The sequence below is a fragment of the Bidens hawaiensis genome, unplaced genomic scaffold (assembly GCF_021521415.1).
Source record: "Bidens hawaiensis isolate Kalapana, Puna unplaced genomic scaffold, B.hawaiensis_p1.1 tig00021497_1, whole genome shotgun sequence".
NCBI classification, from domain to species: domain Eukaryota; kingdom Viridiplantae; phylum Streptophyta; class Magnoliopsida; order Asterales; family Asteraceae; genus Bidens; species Bidens hawaiensis.
Genome location: NW_027493334.1, coordinates 98,342 through 126,297, shown reverse-complemented (window position 1 = coordinate 126,297; position 27,956 = coordinate 98,342). Strand labels below are relative to the sequence as shown.

At 31.9% G+C, this 27,956-nt stretch overlaps 2 protein-coding genes and 1 pseudogene across 2 annotated transcripts; 1 reads left to right on the top strand and 2 right to left on the bottom strand.

Moving 5' to 3' along the window:
* The first annotated feature begins 14,191 nt into the window (after window positions 1-14,191).
* Window positions 14,192-19,371, top strand: LOC143563538 (auxin response factor 2A-like). Its single transcript, XM_077051057.1, has 10 exons — window positions 14,192-14,408; window positions 14,489-14,539; window positions 14,638-14,787; window positions 16,007-16,091; window positions 16,888-16,978; window positions 17,153-17,308; window positions 17,772-17,844; window positions 18,344-18,463; window positions 18,987-19,164; window positions 19,250-19,371. Exons 1-10 carry the CDS (start codon window positions 14,325-14,327, stop codon window positions 19,369-19,371), a joined length of 1,110 nt encoding a protein of 369 aa, XP_076907172.1. The 5' UTR covers window positions 14,192-14,324.
* Window positions 19,372-20,904: 1,533 nt separating this feature from the next.
* Window positions 20,905-22,674, bottom strand: LOC143563543 (uncharacterized protein At2g29880-like; annotated as a pseudogene).
* A 3,677-nt stretch (window positions 22,675-26,351) lies between these two features.
* On the bottom strand, window positions 26,352-27,504 carry LOC143563542 (putative F-box/LRR-repeat protein 23). Its single transcript, XM_077051060.1, has 2 exons — window positions 27,108-27,504; window positions 26,352-26,908 (listed from the first exon to the last, which is right to left on the bottom strand). The coding sequence occupies exons 1-2, from the start codon at window positions 27,464-27,466 to the stop codon at window positions 26,437-26,439; spliced, it is 831 nt and encodes a 276-aa protein (XP_076907175.1). The 5' UTR covers window positions 27,467-27,504; the 3' UTR covers window positions 26,352-26,436.
* Between the last annotated feature and the right edge of the window lie 452 nt (window positions 27,505-27,956).

The following is a 27,956-nucleotide window of genomic DNA, read 5'->3' as shown; positions in this document are numbered from 1 at the left end:
TGTATAAAAAAATTACAAATTCAAAACCGGGTATTAATACTCGGTCGTACCCAGTTCCAAAATCCGCCCACCCGATCATACCCTACCCGGGTACATAGGGTTGAGTTTTTCTCCTCAATACCCTACCCGAACCCTACCCGATTTATTTCAATACCCAATTTTCCAATACCCGATCATACCCGAAACCGGATCCATACCCGAACCCGGGTATTAGAAAAAACCCGATTTGTGCACCTCTACCTACCATCCCCTTTATCTTATTATTTTATTACTATCTCTACTAACTCAAATTAATTCCCCCAACGAAATTAATATATTAATATTATTCTAGGAAATTTCGGGGTGTTATAGTGATGTTTGTTATGCTACTAGAACTAAGAAAATGACATTTGGTCGGTTTTCTTAACATTCGTTATAATAATCAAACTAAAAACAAAATGCGGTGGCGGAACGAATTCGTTTGATATCAGTTAGTTCGTAGTGTTACAGACATTAAACCCAACACACAAATTTGAAAACACCCAGAACACTCGTATATATAGCATATGATACAAAAAAATTAACATATTTAAAACAACGTTTATTCAATCGGTAAAACTCGGTTGTTGTAGCAGCGAGTCAATACGAATTTTGTCATTATTGGCTACGATTATTATGGTTAAGAACTAAACCCAAAAAATATTTCCGTCCAGTTAACATATTTAAAGCAAAAAAACAGACGTTACGATGGCGAGTTGACGCCAATTTAGTCTGTGTCAGTTAGGTTTATTACGGGTTCAAAAACCAAACATAAAAAATAATTTTATCATATTAAAAAACAATAAATAAATAAAACATACTTTAAAAAACTAATAAAAGAACCTAATAGAACACATGTTTTATCCTAACTAATAAAAAAAGTATGCTGTTGCCTGGGAGGGAGTCTGGAACTCGAGCATAACAGAAAGCAGTCTATAAGGGTAACTATAGCCATTGAACCAAGTAAGTAGGTTGTGTAATGCTTGAAAGTAATTATATAAAAGGTCAAAATAATAACCTCAAAAAAGCTTTTGTGGCACAGCCATTGCTTTTTATCTATTTATATATATAACGATTTTTTTACCCGGCGCGTTGCGCCGATACATGTCGATAAAACCAGGGTAGTGATAAACTCACGTTGTCGGTCACAGACGTTGAGGCAGTAGGTCGTCACGAATTCCATTGGTTTCCGTTATGTGCGTTATGAAACCGGTAAAAAAATTAAAAATGAAGGTGGACCGATGGCATGACTTCTGTCGGTAAAATTTGAGTGTTGGGAATACCCGAGCGTTGTCGATCCTGGGCGTTGAGCCGGTGAATCTACGCAAATTCGATGAGTTCCCGTCATGCTCGTTATGGTACTTGAACTAAAACTAAAATAAAATTGGCATTCGGTTGGTATTCTTTATGTTCGTTACGATACCGAAAAGAAAACAAAATGCGGCGAGTCTACGCGAATTCAATTGGTTTTCGTCACGTTCGCTACGATACCAGAATAAAAAGATAAAAAACAAAAACAAAAACAAAAACAAAATTAATATTCAGCCGGTTTTTATTACGGCAGCTGAAGTAAAAAAAAGTAAAAGCAATAACAAAATGATATGGGCAATAGGGTGTTAGCGGCACGAATTGTTTAATATAAATATAATAGGGGGTTGCGGCACAGTTTCTTGCCCGTTTACCTGCCACTATATTTTAATCGCTTTGTAGTAACTAAATTATATGTTAGTTTAAAAAAAAGTATATAATAATAATAGTAATAATAATAATAATCTAACTATACTATTAAAACAAATGAGTTTAACTTAACATGACCTCTTCTCATTGGTGGTTCTTAAACTTTCTATTTTATCTATCAGTTCTCTATTTTTCATGTGAATACAAAAATTCTAAAATAAATAAAAATTCTAGACAATAAATTCTATTAAATGATTATTGATTATTAATATTAATTTATATCATTTATATTATTTCTTTTTCATTATTCATTATACGTATTTTACCCTAAACCTAAATCAATTATCCCCTCTTTCACGCCTCCATCCTGTTTTTCCACGAATCTCTACCTTCATTTCATTTATCCGGCAAATTAACCGTACACCGTCAATGAAGCTGTTCACCAGCCGGACGTTTAATCTACAACAATTCGGCCTACCCATGACTGTGTTAACAAACCATCTACGTTTCTACCGGTCACTTAAAGAATCATGTATTATGTTGTGTATGTTGATTCACATGAAATTTTATATATATATATATATATATACACATTGTGATTTCATACAATAATTTAGGCTGCCCACTAGGTTTCCAATCAAATGTCAGTTTGTTATTTTTTATTATTATTGCTTAATGCTTAATTATTAATTGATAAATAAAGGTTTCAATTTTAGATTTATGATATTTGACCGATTAATTGCTCGTAAACTTGAAATCCGTAAACATTTGCAAGTAAATTTCTTTATATTAGGAACAAATCAACCATATAATTAAGGATTACTTTGATTACGGAATTTCAAAATTATAATCAATTATGATATATACGTGATATGAATGATTTTAACATAATCATCAAATCAACCATATGATTAAGGATCTAATATTATCATAATGATTCTAATTTTAGGGATGGCAATAAATAAAAAATAAAATTCATTCTACAATAAACAATTATCATAGGGATTTTAAAATTATCACAAATCTACAACTTATATCAATTATGCAATTATTCAATTGATTATTAATTTTATTAATGATAATAAATAAAATATAAATTAGTTACATAATTTGTACTTACTATCTTTATGTTTTATGTTGAAATATGGTGCAGATTTAAACATGTTAATTTTATTTATATTGTAATTATAATATAATAATATAATTTAACAACATTAAATTCAAATATTTCAAAATCCGTAATCAAAGACCTCCTGATTTTCGTCCATATTTCAAGCTAATTCAAAATCCCTAATTTTGATTTTTAATTAATTACATTTTTACCTTCCTTTTTTATTCATTTATCCAAAAATTCAAATATCTAATACATATGTATAAATACTCTGACCTTCACACAATAATTCTCACACCATCACACCGGAATTAGCAAAAACGAATTTGTTTCTTTGTAAGGTATATAGTTTGGTCGTGCTTATATAATTCATTTTGTTGTTTAGTTGTTCGGTTCAAAATATAATTGTTCAAAATTAATAGTTTGTTTATTTTTAATTTTTCACCACCAGGAAGATGGACCCAACAAACATTACAGTGTTGAACCAATTGGATGTGCTTAACAACGACTGTGTCCTCAAGGTTCGTATTTTGAAACTATGGCATCTTAAGGACAATAACAAGCCAGGAGAAGATTGGTCAATAGAGATGATTTTGCAAGACGAAATGGTATTGTTATATAAAAATAAATAGCTTACAATAATCCGAACTTTTACTTTTATTCCAAATTACACATTCATTAATTTTAGTATATTATTCACACAATTTTGTACTAATTATTGGATGGTGAATGCTTTTATATTTATTGGTTAGGTTTTCAGCGATTTTGTAGTAATACACATTTATATGTTTTTCCGGTAAGGTTTACATTTGTTCAGATAATTCAAATCTTCCATAATTGGTAATTTATTTATTATGTGATATTAATATTAATATTTAATTTTATCATTTCAGGTTATTGTTTCCAACTTGATATAATGGATTGAGGATTTGTTGACAAGATGTCTTATTTTTTGTTTAATGTTAATGTATATTTTTGTTATTATTCATGTATTTTTTTCATAATTCATGTAATTTAATTGATTATTATATAATTCATAAATGAAATTTAATTGATCATTCTATAATACATTAAATTATTTATAGTAAGATAATCAATCTTATATTGTTGTTGTTGTTCAAATTCCAATTAAATCACTAATGTCAACGCAATTTAAAACATTATTATACTTTCCAATATTATCGTATTTAACATTTTAAAATAATATTTAATATGATATTTTAGAACCGATTTTCACCATTCAAATTTGGATTTTCACTATTTATGTGAAGTTTAAAAAAATGTGTTATATGGTTTGACTTTCACCAGCTATTCAAAAACCAAAATTTAACAAATCTGACAATTTCATAAATTTTCAATATTAATGCCTTAAATAAAAAAATTATTTTTAATAACCATTTCTAAATATTTCAAGTTATTATGATTTTAATGTCAATTTCAACTAAATCTATTAATATATTTATTTCTAAATATCAAAAATAAAATATATAATAAAACGTACATTTATTTAATTCGGTTTTATATAATACCTTTAATTTATGGTTAATTTTCATAACATATTTAAGCCGTTATTTCTGTTTTTTATATTTGAGCTTTTTTTAATTATGTCTAAATTTCAAGATTCATACCTTTAATAAAACTCCCATATTTTCTATAACCGATTACATACGGAATTTACAAATAAAATACAAACTTTTACAAATTAAATGTTAAAATTAATGTATTAAATAACCCCATTTTAATATTACAAAAATAAAAAAAATTAATTTTTTTGAAGTTTATTTATTACAATACAACTGTACTAAATATTTTTTTGAAGTTTACTAATAATTTTTTTATTCATAAAAGTGAACTCTAGCATTAGATTTAATATATATCTAACAAAAAAAGTTATTGAATGTTTCTTATACAAAAGTTAAAATAATTTTTTTTATAACAATTTGTATATTTATTAATTACAATTTTTATATAATTATATGTTTTTTTGTTCATATACAAAGCATGTATTTTTTCTTCATTCCAAATCTTATTAACAAACACTACAATTATAATTTGTTAAATTCTAGCAATATAATCTATTTGTAGTCGTATCTCAAACTCATCAAACATTATTTGACCATTTCTCATTGACATTTAAAAGATTTTGATACTTTCCAATCTTAGAAAAGTTTACATTTTTTTATTTGACAATTTTATAATTATGTTTAAATGTCAAGATGCATATGCCTAAAAATAGCATCAATTGACAACCTGAATTTATATACCTTACGCATTTTGTTATTTCATCATTATTATCAAATTAACTAACTTTCTATTGTTACAATATTTTATAAAATAAAAAACCATTATTGTTAGAGTCAAAAATGTATTCGTTTTATATCAATAATAATTGTATTACCAAAATTATCGTTATATTAAATACAATTACTTAAAAAAATTGATTCGTATTAATTAATTATTTATTTATTAATTGTTACACTTTTAATTATGGTATCATAATATATCAATACCTTATTCCTAACTAGAAATAAAAATTATTTGTAACTTTCAATTTATATTCGTTAAAATAAAATTAATTATAAATATTCTTTAATAGTCATCAACCATATTCATATACATCATCTACTAATTTATATTTTAATTTTTATTTTAATCACTATTTTTATTGTATAAAATGATAATACTTTTTTGACCTACTATAAGTTTTGACTTCAAATCAATTCTTAAGTTGACAAACATTAACTTACATTAAATCTTATATTTTTAAACATCTAAAAATAATGCATAAAATGATTTTAACATAATTTTCAAACAAATAATGGTTGCTAAAAATAAAACACGTTTCTCCTTAACTTATACATTTTTCTCCTTAAATAACCATTAGTGAACATGAAATGTTTTCTTAGTTTATCCATATTATTCCCATAATAAAAAACAATTTTTAATTATTTCTATCTTTAAGTTTTAACAAAGTTTTTATCACCACCAAATTAGTATGTACGAAATATGGCGAAAAGTTTAATCTCCCGAGTAGATGCAATTTGTCTAAATGGGTAAAAAAAATACAGCTACAAAAAAACAGGTTAAACGAATACACAATGAAAGAAGCATAAAAGCTAAAGAGCACAATCTATTAAGACAATATTAGTTTTTTATTATTATATGTATTCAATAATTATTTAACATAATTTATCCATAAAGAAGTTATAAAAAAATGGATGAAAAAGCTTTGTCTAATTTCTTAAATGATATATATTAAGAATCAACTATGTGTCAACTATACTTGAATGAAAATTAATATGTTATTGAATATTGATTAAGACTTTGTTTTGAAGATCAATTATTTATAATATTATGAAAGACTAAATTTAGGTTTAGATTGTCATAACAGTTTGTTTTGTAACATAAATTAAAAATATACTTATAAAAAGAAATGTCTTAGATATTGTTCATATTTTAACATTGATGTACAACAAATAATTAAACTGATGTGTAAATAAACACGAGAACTATCTTAGAGTAATAAACATTACGGTTATTGATGTGTAATAAATGTCTTAGATAAACCTCATATTTTGAATCAACATTGAGATAGAAGTTTTGTTGAATCAAAATTGTAAGATTGTTTTGTTGATTTGGAGACTAATTTCTTTGTTTGCTTATTACTATACTCATGATATAAGTTATAAAGTATTTTAATTTTTCATTTATCTTTGTTAGTCTTTGTATGTTTTTGTATTTGATTCAAATAAGTTATGATATCTTATAATTCATGTAAAATTATCATTTATTTATAAATACAACATTTGCATTTCATTATTTATAATTACAACAACGCCATTATAGATATACCAGACGATCATTTGGTTAGTGATTCATCCGATCCTATTTCTGATCTGATTGATTTTGTATATCCAACATTATTGAAAATTTTTAACGACATTTCATATTTTTAAGAAATGGTCATACCTGCACCTTTAAATGAGGTTGTCTAAGATATTAATGACAAATTTTTGTCTTTGATTCCCGGAAAATAAGTTGAATATCTCAGTTCTGATAGTATAGACAAGTCTGATAGTGTTGGTCCTGGTTTCAATCCGGCATTACACTAACTGAATTTTTTAAATGGTATAAAGATGTCTGGTATGCCTAATCATAGATTGGTTCTAAAAGTTGGTATGCCAATAATGTTACTAAGGAATATTGATCAGAAGAACGGTTTATGCAACAGAACTAGATTACAAGTAATTAACTTGGGGAGGCAATTTTATCGAAGTAAATGTTATTTCAGTTATTCATTGGGTTTCACACTTATATTATTCGTAGTGGTCTAACTCCTTCGGATAAGAAACTGTCATTCATATTGAAATGAAGATAGTTTCCTGTTACGGTTTATTTTGCAATAACCATTAATAAAAGTAAGGCCAATCACTAGCAAGAGTTGGTGTATACCTACAAGAACCGGTGTCTACACATGGTCAACTATATGTGGCTTTATCACGAGTGAAGAGTATAGACTGTGTTAATATGCTTATATTAGATAATGAATGTAAAGTTACAAATAAAACTACAAATGTGGTTTTTAAGGATCTATTTATTAATTTATAATTATAAAATGAATTTTATTTTAGTTGAATGCTATGTTTTTACATGATTTATATATTAGTTGATGCTAGAAACTTGTGGTTGTTACATGATATATATTTTTCCATCCGTGACGCCCACGGGTCAATAACTAAGTAGTAGTAATAGTAGTAGTAATAGTAATAATAATAATAATAATAATAATAATAATAATAATTTGGTTAGTGGGACTTTTCGTTAACTGCCTCTAAAATTCACTATTTATTTAAATCGACTTTAACTTCACTATTTATTTTTGAAAATTGAAAAGATGTTTTCAATTCGGTTGTTCGGGAGAGTTGCTTCGTCTTTGAAGTTGCAATCTTGGCGTCGGGCCTCATAACTTCTTCATCTGAGTCCAAATCATGAACAAGGTAATTAATTAATCAATTAATATGTTGAATTTCTTTTTACAGATTACTCCTCAGTTATTTTTTAATATTAATTGTATGAAATAGTTAGGGTTTATTTTATGAGTCTTGTTTGCAGAAGTTGTTGCGTGTTTAATTGCATTAGTTTTTATGGATCATCAATTGCATGCAAGTTACACATTGCGGAATATGTTTATGCCTACTGGCAACAGTTTAATCCCAGATTATGTTAGAATCACATCAAATGCAGTTTTTTGCATTATCTGTTTATGCATATATATATTGATTATTGTATTATTTCTCATATACATGATCTACGCAATACAATGCTTCCACCACATATATCATGGTAAGGCCCTCTTGACATCCTTTATGTTAGCGGATATATAGTATTCATTTCAAAGTAATTTTTTCCCTCTTTTGCATTATCTGCTAGCTGATTGTTTTTCTCAACTTTCGTGCAAATTTTAATAAAAGAATTAATCGGTTAATCTCTACTAATTAATATCGATGTGGTTTTGAAATTCTCTCGATGCATTCTAGAATACGATATCTGTTTTGAAGCTGTAAAATGCAATGAAATATCACATCACATTCCTTATAATTACTAGAACATAAAGTTTATTCAAACATTTGAATTGTTTTCTGTGTGGACGTGTGGTTTCTTTTCACTAATACCTTTTCTTTGAGGTATATACACAAAAAATCCTTTTGTAATTTCAGTTAAGTATTGATATTTTAACTTCAATTGTAGGTAGGGAAAAACGACACTATCAACCAATGGTCGGGTACATTTGTGACTACGGAAAGGCTTGCTGTTGGAGACACTTTACTTTTCATAAGGTTCTCTCTCTTTTGCCTTTTATATGTGCATGTTTGTGTGTCTTATATCCTTCAAACAACAAGATCTTTCTCTATCTGTTAACATCATCATCTATGTGATTTTTGAAGGGAAAAGAGATGTTATTTCTTTTGATTTTGTTTCTAGTAAGTTACAATCTATCTATATATATAGACTTAGTATAAAGCTCTAATGTAAATGGGCCTAACCCAAATACATTCTAACACTCTTCCTCAAGCCGGAGTGTATATAGACATCAATTCAATTGCTCCAAGCTTGATACACAAAAATAGCCAACCGACATTCAAGATAGTTTGTGAAACGTCCATTAGACTTGACAAAATCAATGAAATTTATCTTTGCGACTTTGAAGAAGTGACAATTAGTTTTATTGTGTTTTATCCTCTCATGAAATAATAGGTTAGAGGCTATATTTAAGACAACTTCATTGTCACTTATGAGCTACACCCATGAAAGTTTTGTCTTTGCTCGATTCTCGGCCTATGCGCTTACCTTTTTACTGCATTTTGTTTACTTTCCAAGATACAAATTTGTCTCTAAACAAGACAAGGAATCCCGAAGTTGATAATTATAATGAAATAACATCTATTATAATTTGCATTGCAATCTATCTAAACTCGCTTTCTCAAGGATATCTAGGCATACTTCCTTTTAAGATATTGAAAATCCCTCTTTAATAAAGTATTTAAGTCATCCAATATTCTTAGTTTGGAAATGTTTGAACAAATGATCCTTTAGTTGTTGAATATGAATATGATCATCCTTAGTGGTTACTATACCATCAACATGAATCGATAAGGTGCAATAGACTTCGAATGCTATAGGAAACCGGATATTTTGCCTTAGTGGTGTCATGCCAAGTTCTTTTAGCATGGTGTTGCATCAACTAGACCATGTGTTTATGCTATGAAATGGCTTAAGTCAATAAAGAGACTTTCGAAGTTTGTAAACTAATCATTTCCCAATGCAACAAACCCACTAACCCAGGACATAATTTTGGAACTAAACCAATTTAACCTCACCACCACCTAATCTCCAATATGCCGACATGCGTCGTGGTTTGAAAATCAAAGTGTTGATGTGTTTTGCTTATGATGTGTGTGTAGCCACTGCCAACACATTTGTCTTAGTCTTCGAAACACCTTATGTTGTTGCTTTCTTTTGCAACGGTTAACCACCACCATCATTTGCCACTACTACTGTCACTTTTTTTGTGGTCAGTTTCTTCAAGGTATTTTTAATGAGTTTCTAGCTCCGTATTCAACTTCAAAACATCCATGGAACAATCCAAACTTTTAGTCCTTTAACAACTCGCTAAGCAACTTGGTCATTAATTAGTATGGACCGACACATCTGGTTTTTATGCTTCTTACTCTTCTCACCAACCAAACTAGTAGAAATTAACATGGGAACTCTTGTGGTAACAACCGAGGTCATGGTGAAGATCACCAATTTAGTATGGAGACTAATCAAAACACGAGATATGGTCACTGCAATAGATTAGGTATCCGACATCTCTTATCGCAATATCCTAATCATGACTCTTATCATTTGTGTTAGGTCTACAACTAACTTTGTTGATAGACATGCTTTCCACATGATGCTTCTACAACATGGTTTCTTAGGAACTGAAGTAAAAAGTTATGGACTTTTAGAGGATTGTATATAGTTGTCTCAACTTTTATGGGGCTTAGCTTTTCTTACACTTTTTGGTTGCCTTAGCCTCAATTTTGACCAGTCTTGGAATATAGATTTGTTACGTGAGCGTATAGGTACTTTCAAGTGGATTTGTGATAACTCATTCATGTCTCTTTGTTCTCTTATATGTTATTACCATTGTTTTCTTACCATATTATGTCATGAGTAGTTCACTACTCTTGATGCTTTGACGTGCCATATCTGGTTTTTTATACTTCATATGAAAAAATAAGTTTATCTAGAGCCGAGGGTTTCAGTGGGAGCAACTTTTTATCTTTTGGAATAGTGGAAAGACTTGTCCTCATCTCACCCTCCCTAGACCCTACTATATGAGTCGGATTTCACTTGGTATGTTTGTTTGTTTCGATGATACGATTCTTTGTGACACACATTATGTTATCTGGATACTATACTCTAGATATCAGAAAAACTAAGTTTGTTTGTTATCTAATCCGGATCTCAGTATGATGGGGCTACCCGATTTAAATAACAATTTGTCATAAGTGAGATTTTATTAGGTATGTTTGTTTGTAATTTATACTCTCTTATTAAAAAGATACAAGTTTTGCCACTTGTCACTCCCACATTAAACCTCACCTTTTTAATAAATTTATAATAAAATCTTAATATTTACCATTCCTAACATTTGTTGCTTCAAACATTGTTAATTTAGTGTTTACTTTCTATATTTTTTTTTTTTGCAAATATTTGAAATTTATAATTATCTCTAATTTTATAAAAAAATGTTGTTCAAGATATATACATTTGCTAAAATATAAATTAATAGTTTGAACTTTATTACATTTGTATGTTCTTCAAATTTTGCTATATGTAAAAATAAACTTAATATTGCTTTGTAACTCCATACCAATTAGTACCCATAATAATTTAAATTAGGAAAATTGGATATTAATAATCCCAGCTATTCACTATTGGCCAATAATAATCCCAACTTTCAATTATGTTGCTGACAGCAATCATATTCTAACAAATCACTAACTCTGTTAACTATGTTCGTTTAAGCTAGTGTGAAATGACCTAAATACCCTTTTCATTTTATAACAAAAGTTAAAATCTATAATTTATAGATACATAAGTTATATGTATTAGCCCTGCTTGCGGTGCGCACATATGATGTATATATGTGTGAACCCTCGGGTGGGCAAAAGTGAAATTGCACTAATTTTGACGTTATTTTACTAATCTCGTGAAAATAACGTTAAAAGTGACGGACGGTTAATCAGGCATCATGTAGTGGCGTTGATAGTCGAAAGACAAGGGTACATGCACCGATCAGCCGGTGTCCCGATGATTGAGTGCTATGTGCCTTATGTCCAAGGCTTGATGCAAAACTACTATCGAGCCGGGGGTCTCACCGGAAGCAGCCTCTCTATCCTTATGGGGTAGAGGTAAGGCTGTCTACATCTTACCCTCCTCAGACCCTACTATAGCTTTGCTATTGGTGGGATATACTGAGTACGATGATGATGATGATAAGTTATATGTATATTCATCTTCATCTCCAATTTTACCACCCGCATCTTCATCCAAAAGACCACCACCGTCTCCGGCTTGCCGACAACCACCACCCCTGTCTCCGTCCGACAACCACCGTCACTGTCTCCGGCCGACAACCACCGCCACCGTATAAGACCTACATCCTCTGTTTCTCTCTCAAATCGTCCTGACAACTCTTCCGCTAACGACCACCAGACAAGCACCCACCCTATATTGTTTCCGCCGAGAAACGCCTACTCGATTTTCATATCTGCCATTACCATCATGTCGCACACCCCCATATGCAGATCTAATTTTCTGTTGCGTAACATCTGACCGGAAATCAAACACTTAAGAGTAAGAGATGGAACGATAGCGAGGACATTGATGATGACGGCGGTTTCCGTTCGTGGATGTTACGGTGGCGCTGGAAGTGGTTTCATGAGATGCTTTAGGTTGTCGGCCGGAGACGGTGACAGTGGTTGTCAGCGAGTCGGAGACCGTGGTGGTCTTTTGAATGAAGATTGTTGGTGGTAAAATGGGATATGAAGATGAATATACATATAAATTATGTATGTATAAATTATAGACTTTAACTTTTGTTTTAAAATAAAAAGGGTATTTAGGTCATTTCACACTAACTTAAACGAACATAGTTAATGAAGTTAATGATTTGTTAGACTAGGGTTGCTATCAGCAACATAACTGAAAGTTGGGATTGCTACCGGTCATATTGTTTGTTGGGATTATTATTGGCCAATAGTGAATAGTTGGGATTATTAACATCCATTTTCCTTTAAATTAAATAGATCTTTACTCTGTAACAATATACTGCGTGTCATATACAAATTTTATAAATTTTCATTGCTAGCATTCTGCACACTCAGGTTTTGAAGGCCTAATTAAATTAATGGCAAACATGTATGATTTATGGTTTAAGCTCTCTTATGGTGGATTTAAATAATAAAGTACATTGCTACTAAGTAGAACATTCGTTGTTTAAAACATTTTTACGGAAGCGCGTTGATTTAAAATTTAAGGGTATTTTCTTTAGTTTATTTAATTTGTGTTAAAAACTTAAAACCCTTCAAAAGTAAAAGGGTATTGTTTGTTTTAAAATTGTTGTAAAGGCTATTGTCATCGACTATGTATCAACTATTAACAGTGTTTGATGGGTTTATTGTATATCGATTATTTATCAATTATTGTATTTTCATGAATTACCCGTGTAGTACACTGGTCTTAAACTATTAATATCATATATTATTAGGAATGTTGTTACATATTGTGTAATGTATATAATATAGTTGTAATATTATAGCAACATACGGGAAGAATGCTTTTGTTAAATTTGGATTCGAGTGATATAAATTTAGATTCGAGTAATATGAAATTGATTTCGAGTAATTTGAATTTGGATTCGAGCTAATAAGATAACTTTGTAAACATTAAGTGCCATCCAACATCAAAATCATTTTATTTTAATGACTAAACATTTAGTACAAGAGATTTGACAACTTACTATATAAGGTGTATGGTGGTAGAAGAGTTAAGTACTAAGGAGGAGTGGGTGTTTTGTTTTCTCATTCGGCCTACTTTATTCTGATTCTTTGAATTTCTAGTCCTAGAATTAAGAAAGATGGATTCTTCAATTGAAAACACAGGTGAATCGTTAACTCATTAGCATTTTTTTTCTATAATCATGTTACTATTTTCTTTATTTAAATGGTATTCTATATCCACGTTTTAAGTTAAATTATTGTTTTTTTAATGGTAACCATGGTTGTAAAATCCTGACTAGGCATCGATTAATTGTCGATTAATCGCAATTAATCCCAGTTAATCCCCAATTAATCGACTAACGATTACCACAACACTGATTGTAACTAAGATGCAATGTATGCAGATCCGAGAAAACAATGAAATTTCTTGTTTTCTGTTTTTTCATTCATAACCACTATCTATAATTCAGTTTATAAGTTATTGTCGTTTTTCTGATGCTGTTAATTTACCTTTAATTTCAGGTGATCTTCAAGCTGATCTTCGTGCTCAGTTATGGCATGAATGTGTTGGTCCTTCAGTAAAAATTCCTTGCATAGGTGATCGGGTATTTTACTTCCTGCAAGGCCATCTTAAGCAGGTTTTTGTTTAATCTCTCTGTTTTTTGGTTCAGTGGTAGTTTTAGTATATTTTTTTGGGAATGTACACATAAAACGGTTAGGTTTAAGCTATTAATTGTAATCTTATAGTAAGATCACATTTATTACAACTTTGATGCTAAATTGGACTATGAACTAGCTTCATCTTATTTTTTTAATATGTAGCTGTTATCATGTAACACTGTGAATTTACCTTGTTTTTAGGCTGGTTTAACAGCGAATTTATCAGTTTTGCGTGTGTTTTATATTGGTGAAAATGTACACAATTATGTGAGTGATTGTCGTAATTTTCTTAGGTGGAGGAAATCATGAAGCAAGAAGACATTGATAGAATACCCAACCACGGGTTACCTTCTAAGATACTGTGTAAGGTGGTTGATGTTCAGCTAAAGGTATATTCATGTTGAATATTCAACTTGTAAATTACCAATATATTTATGCTTTTGTACTTATATTCAGTTGTAAACTGCAGGCAGTAGTCAAGTCTGAGGAGGTGTATGCTAAGATTACTTTGCGTCCAAACGTAATCAAATTTATGCCGCCAATGATTTATTTTTTTTACGTGTGCTATAACAATATAATTCTGATAGTGTGATTAATTTTAAAACTTGAAATATATAGTTTGATGAATGCGAGGCATCAGACATTAGGACTGTTCCTCAAAAGGTTCCTGCAAGTTTTTTCCGCAAGGTTTTGAGAGCTACAGATGTAAGCACAGACGGAGGATGTGGCCTACCTCGGAAAGACGCTGAGAATACATTCCCACCTCTGGTATATAATATGTATATTATTATTTTCAATTTGTCACGTATCCCCAATATCATGATTCTTATTACATAATTATAACTCTTTAATGATTAGCATTATCATTTCTTTAATCTAAAACCATTTCATAACCTTTAGTTGTCAATAGAGAACTGCACTAGGGGTAAAACTAAGCCGAGCCCTAGGTCGCCTAAGCTCATTTACCTTAAAAGAGCTAAAGCTTGGCTCGTTCCAAGCTCTATTATATTTATTTTATATCGCACTTATTTCAAGCTCAACTCAGGCTTGTTTCAAGCTTGATTCTGGCTTGGCTCATTCAGCATTTATTATTTATATTATATTACATTATACAAACTATTTCTAGGTATAAAAAAGGCACGTAATAAAATCCCACCCATAACATAGCTATTGTTAGGGTTTGGGAAATTATTTCTAGATATACCTATAGTTACAGTTTTATATATATTATAACATAATATTTACTGTTTAATTATAATTTAATATATAAAAATAATTACTATTTAAATATATATATTTAATGTATTATATAAAATTATATTAATAAGAGGCTGGTTTAGGCTCACAAGCCTAGTCAAACTCGATAAGTGAAACTATGTTTCTGAGTGGCTCGGTTTGTTTACAACCCTAAGTTACTGATAGAGTCTAGAATCTGGACTCAAGCAAAAGATTCGATTACTTAGATAAAAGACCCAATTCGAGAAGGGTTAGTCTCCATATTACAATTACAATAGAACTTGATATATTTTAGATAACTTAGACCCCTTGAAATAGAAGAGACCTAGCTTTATTTATACTAAAAAGGTCATAAGGAGTTTCTCCACTAAATACGCCTCTTGACTTTGACTCCCCTAATTAAGCGACTTTGACTCCTTATAAATGACTTTGACTAGGTCCAATAAATAGCTTTGACTTTGACCCGACCCTTCTTTTGTGATGGGTTTGTATCAGTCACCCTGGAAAAGTTATGTTCAGTTTTTTTTTTTATTTTCTTGTGCAATAATGTTTTTTTTGTTTTTGAATTCATCTCTGAAGATCGGTCTTCCTTTTGGGGGATATATAACATACAATTCTAACCTTTTGAGTGTATTCTCTCTAGAAAGTAGTATATTAGGTGATTAAGCATGGATAAGTGTATTGTACTTCATTAATGTTCAGCCCCCAATACTTTCAATCACACTAATAGTTTGTACTTGCTTTTGTGCAGGACATGACTCAGGATACAGCTTCACAAGATATTGTTGCCAAAGATCTACATGGGTTAACATGGAAATTCCAACACACATATCGCCGTAATATTACCCTTTTCATATAGTTAATGCAAAATAAACCCTAAATATTTCATAAACCCAATAAAGCTTTACAAGATATGCTTGCCATTTTTTTACTCCAAAATATTTTTACTTTGTAGAATACTTCGTGTGCCCTCAATGGGTACAGTTCAATTCTTGAGTTGAAACCAAAATACCTCAAAATTTGAATATTGTTATACATCTGGATCTTATTGCAAAGTTTAAGTCAAAAGTTTGCTGATTTGCATTTCTGGAACAAAGTTTAATGTATTTTCCAAAAAATTGTCATTGCGTACAAAAAGCATTATCAGTTTTGAGGTTGACATATATTGAATTTGATCATCAAACCCACAATACACTCTCTTTTTGACCATTATTTCGGGCTATGTACTCATGAATCAGTTTATTTAAGTTGTGCTTTATCATAAACGGGTTATGGATAAAATTGTTTTTTTTTTTCAATTATAGCTATAAATTCCCTGTTTCTAAAATTTTTGGAAGAAAAAAAAAATGATAGCAGGTCAACACAACTCATCGCAAATGCTATGTTATGACTGATTAGCTAACCTGTCCATCTTAAGGCCTCTTTGTTTTTCATTTTTCTTCATTAAGTTGTGAATAAGTAATTGTTTGCTCTTTGCAATGAATGAACTGTCTGACAGAAAAATGGCCATGTGGGAAAATTTATAAGCTGAAAAACATCTTAATGAGAATATGTTAATTTAGCAACATTAATAAACAAAAGTAAATGAAATATTGCTAAATCATCAAAGTGTTTTTGTATGTACAAAGACAGGTAGTCAAAATAGACATACACTGATAAATGGTTGGGGTAAATTTGTCCGCGAAAAGAAGCTTTGTGAAGGAGACGCTTGCGTTTTCTTAAGGTTCTCTCTACTCCCTACAATAATTTAAGGAATCATTCTCCGTATATTTTTAATTAAATTTTTCTGTCTAGTTCCCATTTACCTAAAGCTTGGTTTTAAAAGGAGCGCATTACGGGCTCGCCTTTTAATGGCAAGACTAAAACGATGACCACGCATTTTTTATTCTCGTGACAGATGGAAAAAAGATATCTACATTGGTGTCCGTCGAGCAGCTAGATGGGATATCACACCTACTGTCTTAGCATGCGACAGTATGCAGCTTGGCGTACTATACGATGTCAACTTATCCATCAAGAAAAGAAATGAGTTTACTGTATCCTACTATCCTTGGTAAGCTTCAGTATCACATTTAATGTCATTTTTAGTTTGGGGCAAAAACATTTACTCTCCGCTTTTTAAAGGATTATAAGTCATAAAATGGAAGTTTCATTATATATCCCCTCAACACGTGTGAATTTCGTATCTACACAAAGCCAGTTTTATTGCCTGATGTACATTTATTTTACAGCACGGTTTTCGTATTTGTGATATTTTCCAAATTATGAGGGGATTTTAAAATGCCAGTCAGTAGTGTGTTAATCGTGTTTTCAGAAGTATGTTTACTGCTTTATTAATGTAATTTACCCAAATCAACATGTTTGGGATACTTTTTACCTGTTTGACCTTTTTCCTTTTAGCTAGCTTTTAATTTGACATGTTTGAGATAAGTGAAACAAAAGACGACAAATTCATAAGTTAATAAGTCAAAAGTTTCTTTTGATTATATGTTATCAAATTTATAAATATAACGCAGGACTAGGACTTCACCGTTTATAGTAGCATATGACGAGGTCATGGAGTCATCATCATCATCATCATCGTACTCAGTATATCCCACCAATAGCAATGCTATGGTAGGGTCTGAGGAGGGTAAGGTGTAGACAGCCTTACCTCTATCCCATAGGGATAGAGAGGCTGCTTCCGGTGAGACCCCCGGCTCGATAGTAGTTTTGCATCAAGCCTTGGACATAAGGCACATAGCACTCAATCATCGGGACACCGGCTGATCGGTGAATGAGCCCTGATCTTTCGGCTATCAACGCCACCACATGATGCCTGATTAACCTTCCGCCACTTTTAACGTTATTTTCACGAGATTAGTAAAATAACGTCAAAATTAGTGCAATTTTACTTTTGCCCACCCAAGGGTTCACACATATATACATTATATGCGCGCACCGCAAGCAGGGCGTGAGGTCATGGAGTCACTGAACGTTAATTATGCGCATGGCATGCGTTTTGAAATGCATTTTGATGATGAGCCACAACATGTCATGAAAAAGTGGGCACCTTTTACTTAACTACAACTATGTCATTTTTTTTAAGAATTGCATTACTTTTCTTCAAACTAATGCGAATTCCTTCACCAGATTCTTAGGGACCATAAGTATCAAAGAAGATATTGATTCTGAAAAATGGCCTCAATCAGAATGGCAGTGTTTAAAGGTGAGTTATTATTCTGTCAATATTTTAAGACACCGGTTTATAGGGGTGTAAACGAGCTGATCAAGCTACTCGAGATCGGTTCGATAACATATTGAACTAATCCAAGCTCAAACAAGCTCGAGCCTAAGTAGCTTGTTTAATAAACGAGCCCGAGCTCGAGCCGGCTATACTTGGCTAGGCGCCGCTCGTGAGCCTAAACAATCATATTTTATAAAAATTTTACCAGTTATATATAAATATACATAATTATGATATTGTATTATATTTAAAATTATAATTGTATTTAAAAGGAAAATTGGTTTTAAATAATCTCAACTATGCCCAACTAAAGGTGTATTTTTTTTCCAATGGTCCGCTAGGCATGCCACGTAAGCAACAAACTAACGGAATTAACTATCCGTTAGTCGCGGACCGTATACACGTATATGAATAAAGTAATTAATAGATATAATCAAGTTGAGCTCGAGCTCTAATAAGCTGAAGGATAAAAAAAGAAGCTGTTTGTGTTTTTCGAATTATGCAGGTTCATTGGGATCCCGGAACATATGGAGATATTATTCTTCCTGAGAGGGTTTGCCCATGGCAAATTCGATGTGTTGACGTGGCTGCGCCACATCAGCGGTCGTCAGTTTATATTGATCAAGAGGGATCCATGCCTTTGCAGCCCGTGACTCACGAGTTGCCATTTTTAAGAACTGATGGTTAGAATTCCCTTTAATTGTCTAGTTTGAAAATATATTGTTAAAATATAATAATCATCCTTCATGAATCCATGTCGTATTGCAGGTCAAGGAAATGAAACTTTGAGTCTTTTGAATGTCAACACCCCTGGTTCATCAACTCAAGATCAGCCTGAAGATGAGAAAGATGGCCACAAACTCAAGTTGTTTGGAGTATACATCGGATAACCACAAGTTACTTTGTGATGCGCTAGCCAGATTAAGACATTAAGCGTTTTTCTTTTAAAACAGTATTGCATTTGCTATTTTTCGTTTGGTATGTAATAATTTGGAGAATATTTGTCTTGAACTTTTAACTTTACTCTTTTGGATTAAAAAAGTAGTTAAAAAAGTTGTTACTCACAGAGAATCAGGTTTTGTTCTGGTTTGGTTTTGTTTCTGTTTGAGTTTGACTTTTTGCTTCTTTTGGTTAATTTTTTTCGGCTTTGTTACGGTTTCGGTTCGTTTAAGTCGGTTTTTTCCGATTTCTGTTCGGTTCGAGTTTGTTTATTGTTTCTTTTGGTCAGTTTTCTCAGTGCCGTTCTGTTTTTTTGGTTCGTTTTGGTTGTTTTTTTGGTTTTGTTTCGGTTCGAGTTCGTTTTTTTTTTGCTTCTTTTGGTTAATTTTTTTTGGTTTTGTTCCGGTTATTTTGGTCTGTTTAAGTTGGTTTTTTTAATTTTTGTTCAGTTAGAGTTTGTTTTTTGCTTCTTTTAGTCAGTATTCTCAGTTTTGTTCAGTTTTTTGTGGTTGGTTTTTTCAGTTTCATTTCGGTTCGGTTTTATTTTTTTGTTTTGTTTTTTGGTTCAGTTTCCTTTTTTTTTGTTTCGTTTTGGTCAATTTACTCGGTTCAGTTCCACTAGATTTTTTTTAGTTCGTTTTGGTCAGTTTTTTTTGGTTTTTCGACTCGAACGCGACCCGGCCCGAAGCGCTGACCTGAACGCACTACGACCCGGAGCGTCGACCTGAATGCGAACAAACCCGAAAAGGCGACCCTAACGCGACCATGTTAGTTGACCGATTGAATATTCCAACGAATTTACTTGAATTCCTTCACAAGATGGAATTAAAGGGTTTTGAAGAAATTGTATTTCAATTCTTTCACAACCGGACACACCAAAATAAAATTAAGATTAACGAAACGATCACCTCAAGGAATGGAATTCAATTCCAATTCCATTCCGACAAAACGAACGCACCCATAGTTTAAGAGCAAACTCATGTTTTATTATATTATTAAGGAAAGTAGCTCAAAACCTTTATGCAATAAACTCTCATACATAACCCTATACGTGGTAATTATGTATTTGTAATGTTAACCTGGCTTGGCAAAATGTAATTTCAGACAAAGCTGATCGAGTTCCTCCAATGACCCAATGAAATTTGTGACCCTCAACTTACGAAAGGTGTATAGATTTTTAGTGCGCCAAAAACTAAATAACAGTTAGTAGTTCATTACATGTATAAAATGAAAATGTTAGGCCCAAATTATATGTATATTTCAGGAGGCTAAAATTAAGTTGAACCAGAATTTAATTAATCCCGAATTTACATAGGCTTGACAGCCCATTAATTCATGAAAAAGCCCAATTACTCTATCTAAAGCTAACTATGGTAGAAGACTAGGGGTCTGTTTGTATGAGGTAATGGAATGAATGGAGGAATAGAATGAGTATGGCAATGGAATGAACCACATAATGGAATGGGTTATTACAATTCCATTATCCTGTTTGGTTAACATGGAATGGAATGAATTCAAAATTTACCAATTTTTACAACATTATATAATTAAAATTTATATTATAAAAATGATTTTTTTTATGTAAAAAAATTTCAAAATCATCCAAAACTATTTAAAATCATGCAAAAGTTTTCAACTAACAGATATAAAGATCATCCAAAAGTATCCAACTAACAAAATATTAAAATCATCCAAAATTATCCATCTAAAAAATATTAAAAATCATCCAAAAGTCATCTTATATCACGCTACTTAGTATCGTCAAGCATGTTCCTAACCCATCCAAGTTTACGGTCTTCACTGACTTTATAAAAGACTACCATCAACGTCTCGTTCTGTGCGAGCTTACATACAGCTTTATCACAATCACGAATAGTCAAACCTGCAACTTTATTCATTTCCTCGAAAAGATTGTTTCGCATTTCCTCTATATTGCTCTATGTTCCAAAAACTCTATTGAATGTATCTGTAGCCCCCCCTAATCTCTGCACCAATTATTTCTGCTGACTCTTTCAAGCTATTCATTAGAGGATCCAAACTGTTGCGTCTTTTTCTCTTTCGTTGTGTGCTTGTTTCTTCTCTAGAAGGTGCATATGAGGGGCTGTTTATTTGCTGATCAACATGTATATCATCCAATCCATCTTCAGTGCCATGTTCTTCTCTGTTTATGTCCGATAAAATATCGGCAGCTGTTTGAGCATCTCTTCCATTTGCTCGATCCTTTCCAAATACATTACACAAGTCCCAGTAATGAGGAAATTTCTTTCCTCTCCATCTTTTTGCATTTGTGTGCACCTAAAAAGCCACATCAACACGATCGGAATTAACAAAATAAAAAAATAATAATGCAGGACCCTCACCAACAACATCACTGTTTAAAAAAAAAAATCAAGTTTCTAGTTCACCCAAATTGCTTGTGTTTCTTTTGATATGAGCTACCAAAAATCACTGTAACCAAAAGATTTAGCAAAGCTAATAATGCTATATGGTAAAATATATTATCCTTCTTTTTATACTTCATACCAGTATTCAAAGAATCAACCAGCGTCTATATCTAAACTACTATGTGGTTTAAAAACAAAGTCAGCAGCTTAGCTAAATCCACTTTAGTGGATTCTTTATTAGTTGGTATGCCCCTAAAATGAAGTATATAAATTAATAAGTTATATAATACCGTTACGGCCCGGTACGGTTTTTATCGACCAGTTTCGAGTCAAGGCCAAACCGTCTGATACGGTTTAAAATTTTTAAAAACTGACAGTCTAAAAAAATTTCAAAGCCAACTTTAAAACCAAGCCGATGACTGAATTGATGGTCTCACCGTTTTAAACCGAACCACGAACACCCCTAGCGATTACTATAAAAAACTACAATAAAAAAATTATTATACAATACATGTAAATAAGCTTTCCAAACATCTTGCGGAGCATCGAGCATCTCGTTATTATAATCCCAGCCAAACCCACTTGTATTCTTACATGATAGCATATCATGTACAATAGACCAGTCACTTTTCATCGTCTTTATACGTGACTCTATATGTGGCTTTGCCCTTATGCCTGCTTTAGGAAGTAAAATTTCTAGTTGCTTTTCCACCGCTTGCAAGAAACCGGGTTTAAACCCGTTATCTGATTTGTAATGAGGACTCGAGTTAAGTACATCTAGCATAGCTGCAACAAGCTTCTCATCTTCCTTTTCATTCCACTTTCTTTTATTCTTTCCTGGACCCTCTCAGAATCAAGTTGTGTTTCCATCATCTTCACACCAAACATAAATGTTGTATGATTAATAAAACACATAAAAAATTTAGATGTATTGAAATAACCAACATAATATTACAAACACATAAAATATTCAAATTTAATCTTACAAAGTCCATCTAAGTAAAAATATCAAAGTAACCTAACTAAAAACAAAGTAATCTAAATAAATCAATGATTTCTTGATGTCCATGCATTAAACATTGATGTTGCCAAATTTTGTCTAAAGTTGGTCCATTCATTCGGGGTCCCAATCGTAGTAATTTGTTCCACATGTGAGCCAAGATCTTCGTTATCCGCATCATTATTTATGTTAATAAATTCACCATCATTAAGAGGATCATATGCCATTTCTCTTCTTATAAAGTTATGTATAAGACAGCATGCAAGTATAATTTTATTTTGTGTTCTAATTGGATAAAAAGATGGGCTTCTAAGTATAGCCCATCTTTTCTTCAAGACACCAAAACAACGTTCGATGACATTCCTTGCGGCTGAGTGCTTCATGTTAAAGTACTCTTCAGGCTTTTCTGGTCTTCGTCCATTCATCTAAGTATTCAAATGATATCTTTGACCTCGAGATAGTGCAAGGAATCCCTCTCCGTTGGTGTACCCGGCATCAACAAGATAATAGTTACATTTAGGCACTTGCAATCCATTCTCTCGGATCATAGCACTACGAAGTATTCTACCATCAGCAGCAGATCCTTCCCAGCCTGGTAATACATAAATGAATTGCATGTCGGGTGTGCAAGCGGCAAGTACATTAGTTGTTATATCTCCTTTTCGATTACGGTATCTTGGTTTATCTTCCTCTAAAACTTGTACACATATATGTGTCCCATCGATAGCTCCTAAACATCCCTTGAACCATTTCCATCATTCATCTGTTGAAGTTTCTGATATCGGCTCCGGTTTCTTAAATAGTTCGCTTTCCAATCGTATAACAGCATCTAACACACTATTGAAATGTTTACTGATAGTCTCCCATGATCGGCGAAACTGAAACTTCGCGACTCGATTCTTCACATGATGTGCCAAAACGTATAGGAAAATTGCAACTTGTTCATCTACTTGGAGGTACTTAGACGATTTCAAATTTCCATCTCTCTCCAATATATTACAAAGTGTCACAAAAGTTTCCCTATTCATTCTAAGTTGATGAAGACACGTGTCATCACTTTCATACACCAATCTTTGCATATATTCTTTTCTCTCGGGGTAGAACATCTTGTAGCGAGCTCTAGTTGGACACGTACCTATATGTATACTTATAACAGTTTGAACTGCTTGAATATACCAAGAGACCATGCTTAGGATATGAAGCCACAATGCACTTAATGCAGCTAGTTTCTTTTTTTTGTTTGTTTGTTCAGTTTAAATCTAGACATAGCTGCAATATTATTCAATAAAAACCATGTTCAGAATTAGTACATATAAATTCATTTGACCCTTACCCTACATAACATATTAACTGATATACAATTCATACATCCAAATAAATCACAAAGCACCACCTAAAATGCTCATTTAGTAGGTATAATAGTTTTGAACATTCTATACCATAGGAAATTGGGGTACTGATGGTAAAACACATAAATATGAGCTAACATGAAGAAATAAAAAATAGACAAAAATGTGGTTATCAAGTTTTGCACTTTCAATCATCATTTGATAAAATAGCAATATAATTCTTCTTTAATGTCAAAGATGGCTAATATTTTAATGCCTTATGTTTTTTCGTAATTCATGCATCATCAATCAATAACACATAAATGCCAATTATGGCTTCTTAGTAATTCTTCTTTAGGTGCGATTCTGTTGTTCAATTTTGAAGAAGCCCTAATTTATTATGTTCTAATTTGATTGTTTTTACCTTAATTAATTATTGAATTGATCTATGAAATCTGGAAACATCATCATATTCATCGCAGATGATCGAACATGATGTTATAGATTAATGAATTTTTTTAAGCAGGAATCACAAAATCATAATAGCTGATGTTCATATAAAATATAGAGTTAAGAATATTATTGATGAAGAACATACCTTGTGATGCCAATTCGTGAGATTTGCAGAGGTAGTTTTTTTTTGTGAGGGCTGATTAGAAGGAGTGGAATGAAATAAAAACGGGGGGTAGCGATGGAATGGATTAGTGGGAATGGAATCCCGTAAGGAATAGATCATTCCATTACTATAACCAACCAAACATTCCAAATTTCATTCCAATGGAATCCATTATTCCATTCCTTTCTCCATTCCTACCTACCAAACACCCCCTAGAACTCTAGAAGTTAGATGACCGGAAGTCCGGAACCAATCAACTCTCGCCACCAGACGAGACCAGAAGATGAGACTCAACTCTCGCAGTTAGCCTGCTCCTAGCTCGGTTACACTTCATTATTCCAGTAATGCTAAAAATGAGACATGGAACTTGATTCTTGAGTGAAACTTGAAATTAGTTGTGAAACTTAATTGAAACTTGAAACTTTTGTGATTTTAGTTCTTGATTTTAGTTGGTTTTGAATTTGATATTTCAAACATAATTTAATTAATTGTTGAAAAACCATAAGAAACTACTATTGAATGTATCACTCTTTTCTTTTTTCTCTAATGACATCTAAGTTTTCTTTGGTGTATATCTAATGACTAATGATCGATGACGTTTTATTATGGTATAATATTTTATTTTTTACCCAACCCGAAAAATTTAACGTCCAGTTGTTAGAAATCCAAGCACTAAAAGACGTGACCCATACAAAAATATGGACCTGCCACTGCTGTAGTGCTCTTTAATGTATTTATAAACTCATATAATTTCATAAATAACGAGTACTCATATAATATTATAAACAACCACTCGCGGACTGGTATTTGTCGATTCTTATAGAAAAAGTTTTTTTATTTGATACAGAGTATTTTTATTTGATACTGCGTTATTCTTGAATTTGGAATGGCCGATTTGATATTTTCGATTTTAGTTCTTAGTTCAAGGTTTTCCAGCCTATTATGGAATTTGGAGATCCAATATTGGCACCTTGACATTTTTTTAGTTCTCATTCAACACTATTAATAAAAACAGTACAAATTCGTCATGGCTTCAAAAGTAAAGTAGAGGGTGTGACCAACAATCATCTCTTTCATTGCCTCTTTTCAGGTATCATTTTACAGCATTTTCTTTTTATAAGTTCCTGCCTAGACAGTTACACTTGCAACTTTTTCATAAAAATCATTTGTCGAAGGATTATATTTGAATTAATTATCATTGTTTCGATTGTGAATATATCAATGTGGGAAACTTTTTATTTTTATGTGGAAAAATAGTTCCAAGTTGTTATTCTAACCCGCTTAAGATTTTTTTTTTAATCTCCAATGAAGTGATTTAAAGACCTGATGACGGCTCGCATTCCCTGCATTTGGAAAGTATTAGTTGTGATATTAAAAGGAAAAATAAACACATGAACATAATTCTAGTTGCGATATTTACAAATGATAGCAACATCAAAGAAAGCAATATCAAACTGATGTGCTGCTTGTGTCTGCTCAATTCTTACAATAAACGACCTTAAATTTAGTCAAAAATTAGTTGGTAATGACAAGCTAGAGACCGAGGAATAAACACTGTTTAAAGAATTGCACAAGCATTAAGCATTAAAGCAATTCAATTCTAAGAACAAAAAATAAACTCCACAGCAAACATCTTTAAAATTTACCTACTTTTCATAAAATTGGAGAAAACATCAGCAGGACGTTGATTACCTTACGCAATGCATACGCCCTTCAAGAGAATCATGAGGAAGTTTGAGATATTTAATCCGTTGTGAATATATTTTCCCTAAGATCCCTTGTAGATCAAGATACAGGCACCTATACAAGTCAAGTGATTCAAGGTGACAACAACCATCCAAAATGGCCTCTAACCCAATGTTTTTCATGCAGTTCCCAACGAGTTGAAGGTGACGTAATTCTGGTAGGTGTTTCCCAATCGCTAAGGCTACCTGATTATCTTCATTGTCAGGTGAGTATATAGATGATGCTCGGTTCAGTTTGAGTGTTTTCAGCAAGGGGCAATAGCGGCCCATAGCTTCAATATCTTCTTGCGAGATGCTTGTTCTGATAAGGCTGAGTTCCTTCAATGATGATAATTTCTTGATAACTTCACTCCAGAATCCTTTCACTTGAGCCGAAATACTATACGCGATTTCCAGACGTTTAAGCTGACTTGATCTGTTAAGCAGAAACAAATCAGTCACGAATGTTAATTATCATTATCATTCAGAAGACCCATATTGAAGGATTTGGCCAAGTACAATCATCTGATGGGCAACAAAGAAAAATAAATATAACATTAAAAGCAAGTTTTAACTTTTAACAAACCAACCGATTCGATTCATAGATAATTTCTTGACCATGATTACAATAATACCTATCAACAGCATAATTAAGAAACCCGCGGCTGCAAAAACCATGTATGGTTAAATCAACCATTTGGCCTTGGGTTCTATCCACAGCATGCTTACACGTCTTTAGGCACATGACCCTTGATCCAACTGAAAACGTGTCCATATAAACGACCCTCCACATGGCCGGGTCCTTGCAGATTTCACGCCACTCAGTGCACACCTTTTGGGCATTCAGGAGTCTGTCAACCGCACCAACTCTTTGGAGTATATTCGCCATTAACTCTGACGGAAGCTCCAACCAGTTCCTTGTTGGTTTATTCTCTTCCCGTGGCTGTTTCGGATTCTTGTTTTTTCTAGGGTTTGATTTTGATTTTGATGGCATTGTCACTTTAACATTCACAAAGCAAATAAAATATTAGACGGTGATGTTATAATCACCTTATTAGGGCAAACGAAATCAGAATAAGTAGAAATCACTAACAAAAAAACAACAAAAAAAAACAAAAACCTAAAAGAAAACCATCGATTAATTAAAACCCAGACGTAATTTGAATGAAAGATAACTCACATCGCAATGAACAAGAAACTCAAATTGGTCGACTCGACTGATATTATATGGGTCGTATATGATACATAAAGCCGCAGACGCCACCGCCAATCAAATATATTACTTTTATTTATGTACGTGTATTATTTAGAGGTGTTACCCGAGTTTATTTTAGTCAAGCCTGGCAAGTCACGAAATTAATTCGATCTTTTAGTAAGCTTATCTGTTAGGGGGATGTGCCATCTCATGGCAAGCTTCAAACCCATGTACTAATATCATCGTCTCTTATGTGGGTATGCATGACTTCAGACCCATGTGGTAAACC

Bases quoted from the DNA above. Each gene is read 5' to 3' on its own strand.
- LOC143563538 (XM_077051057.1), top strand. From the start codon at position 14,325: ATGAAGCAAGAAGACATTGATAGAATACCCAACCACGGGTTACCTTCT. The intron at 14,540-14,637 runs GTAATCAAATTT...TGAAATATATAG, and splicing joins AGATTACTTTGCGTCCAAAC to TTTGATGAATGCGAGGCATC. The intron at 19,165-19,249 runs GTTAGAATTCCC...GTCGTATTGCAG, and splicing joins GCCATTTTTAAGAACTGATG to GTCAAGGAAATGAAACTTTG.
- LOC143563542 (XM_077051060.1), bottom strand. From the start codon at position 27,466: ATGCCATCAAAATCAAAATCAAACCCTAGAAAAAACAAGAATCCGAAA. The intron at 26,909-27,107 runs GTATTATTGTAA...TCTGCTTAACAG, and splicing joins CTTAATTATGCTGTTGATAG to ATCAAGTCAGCTTAAACGTC.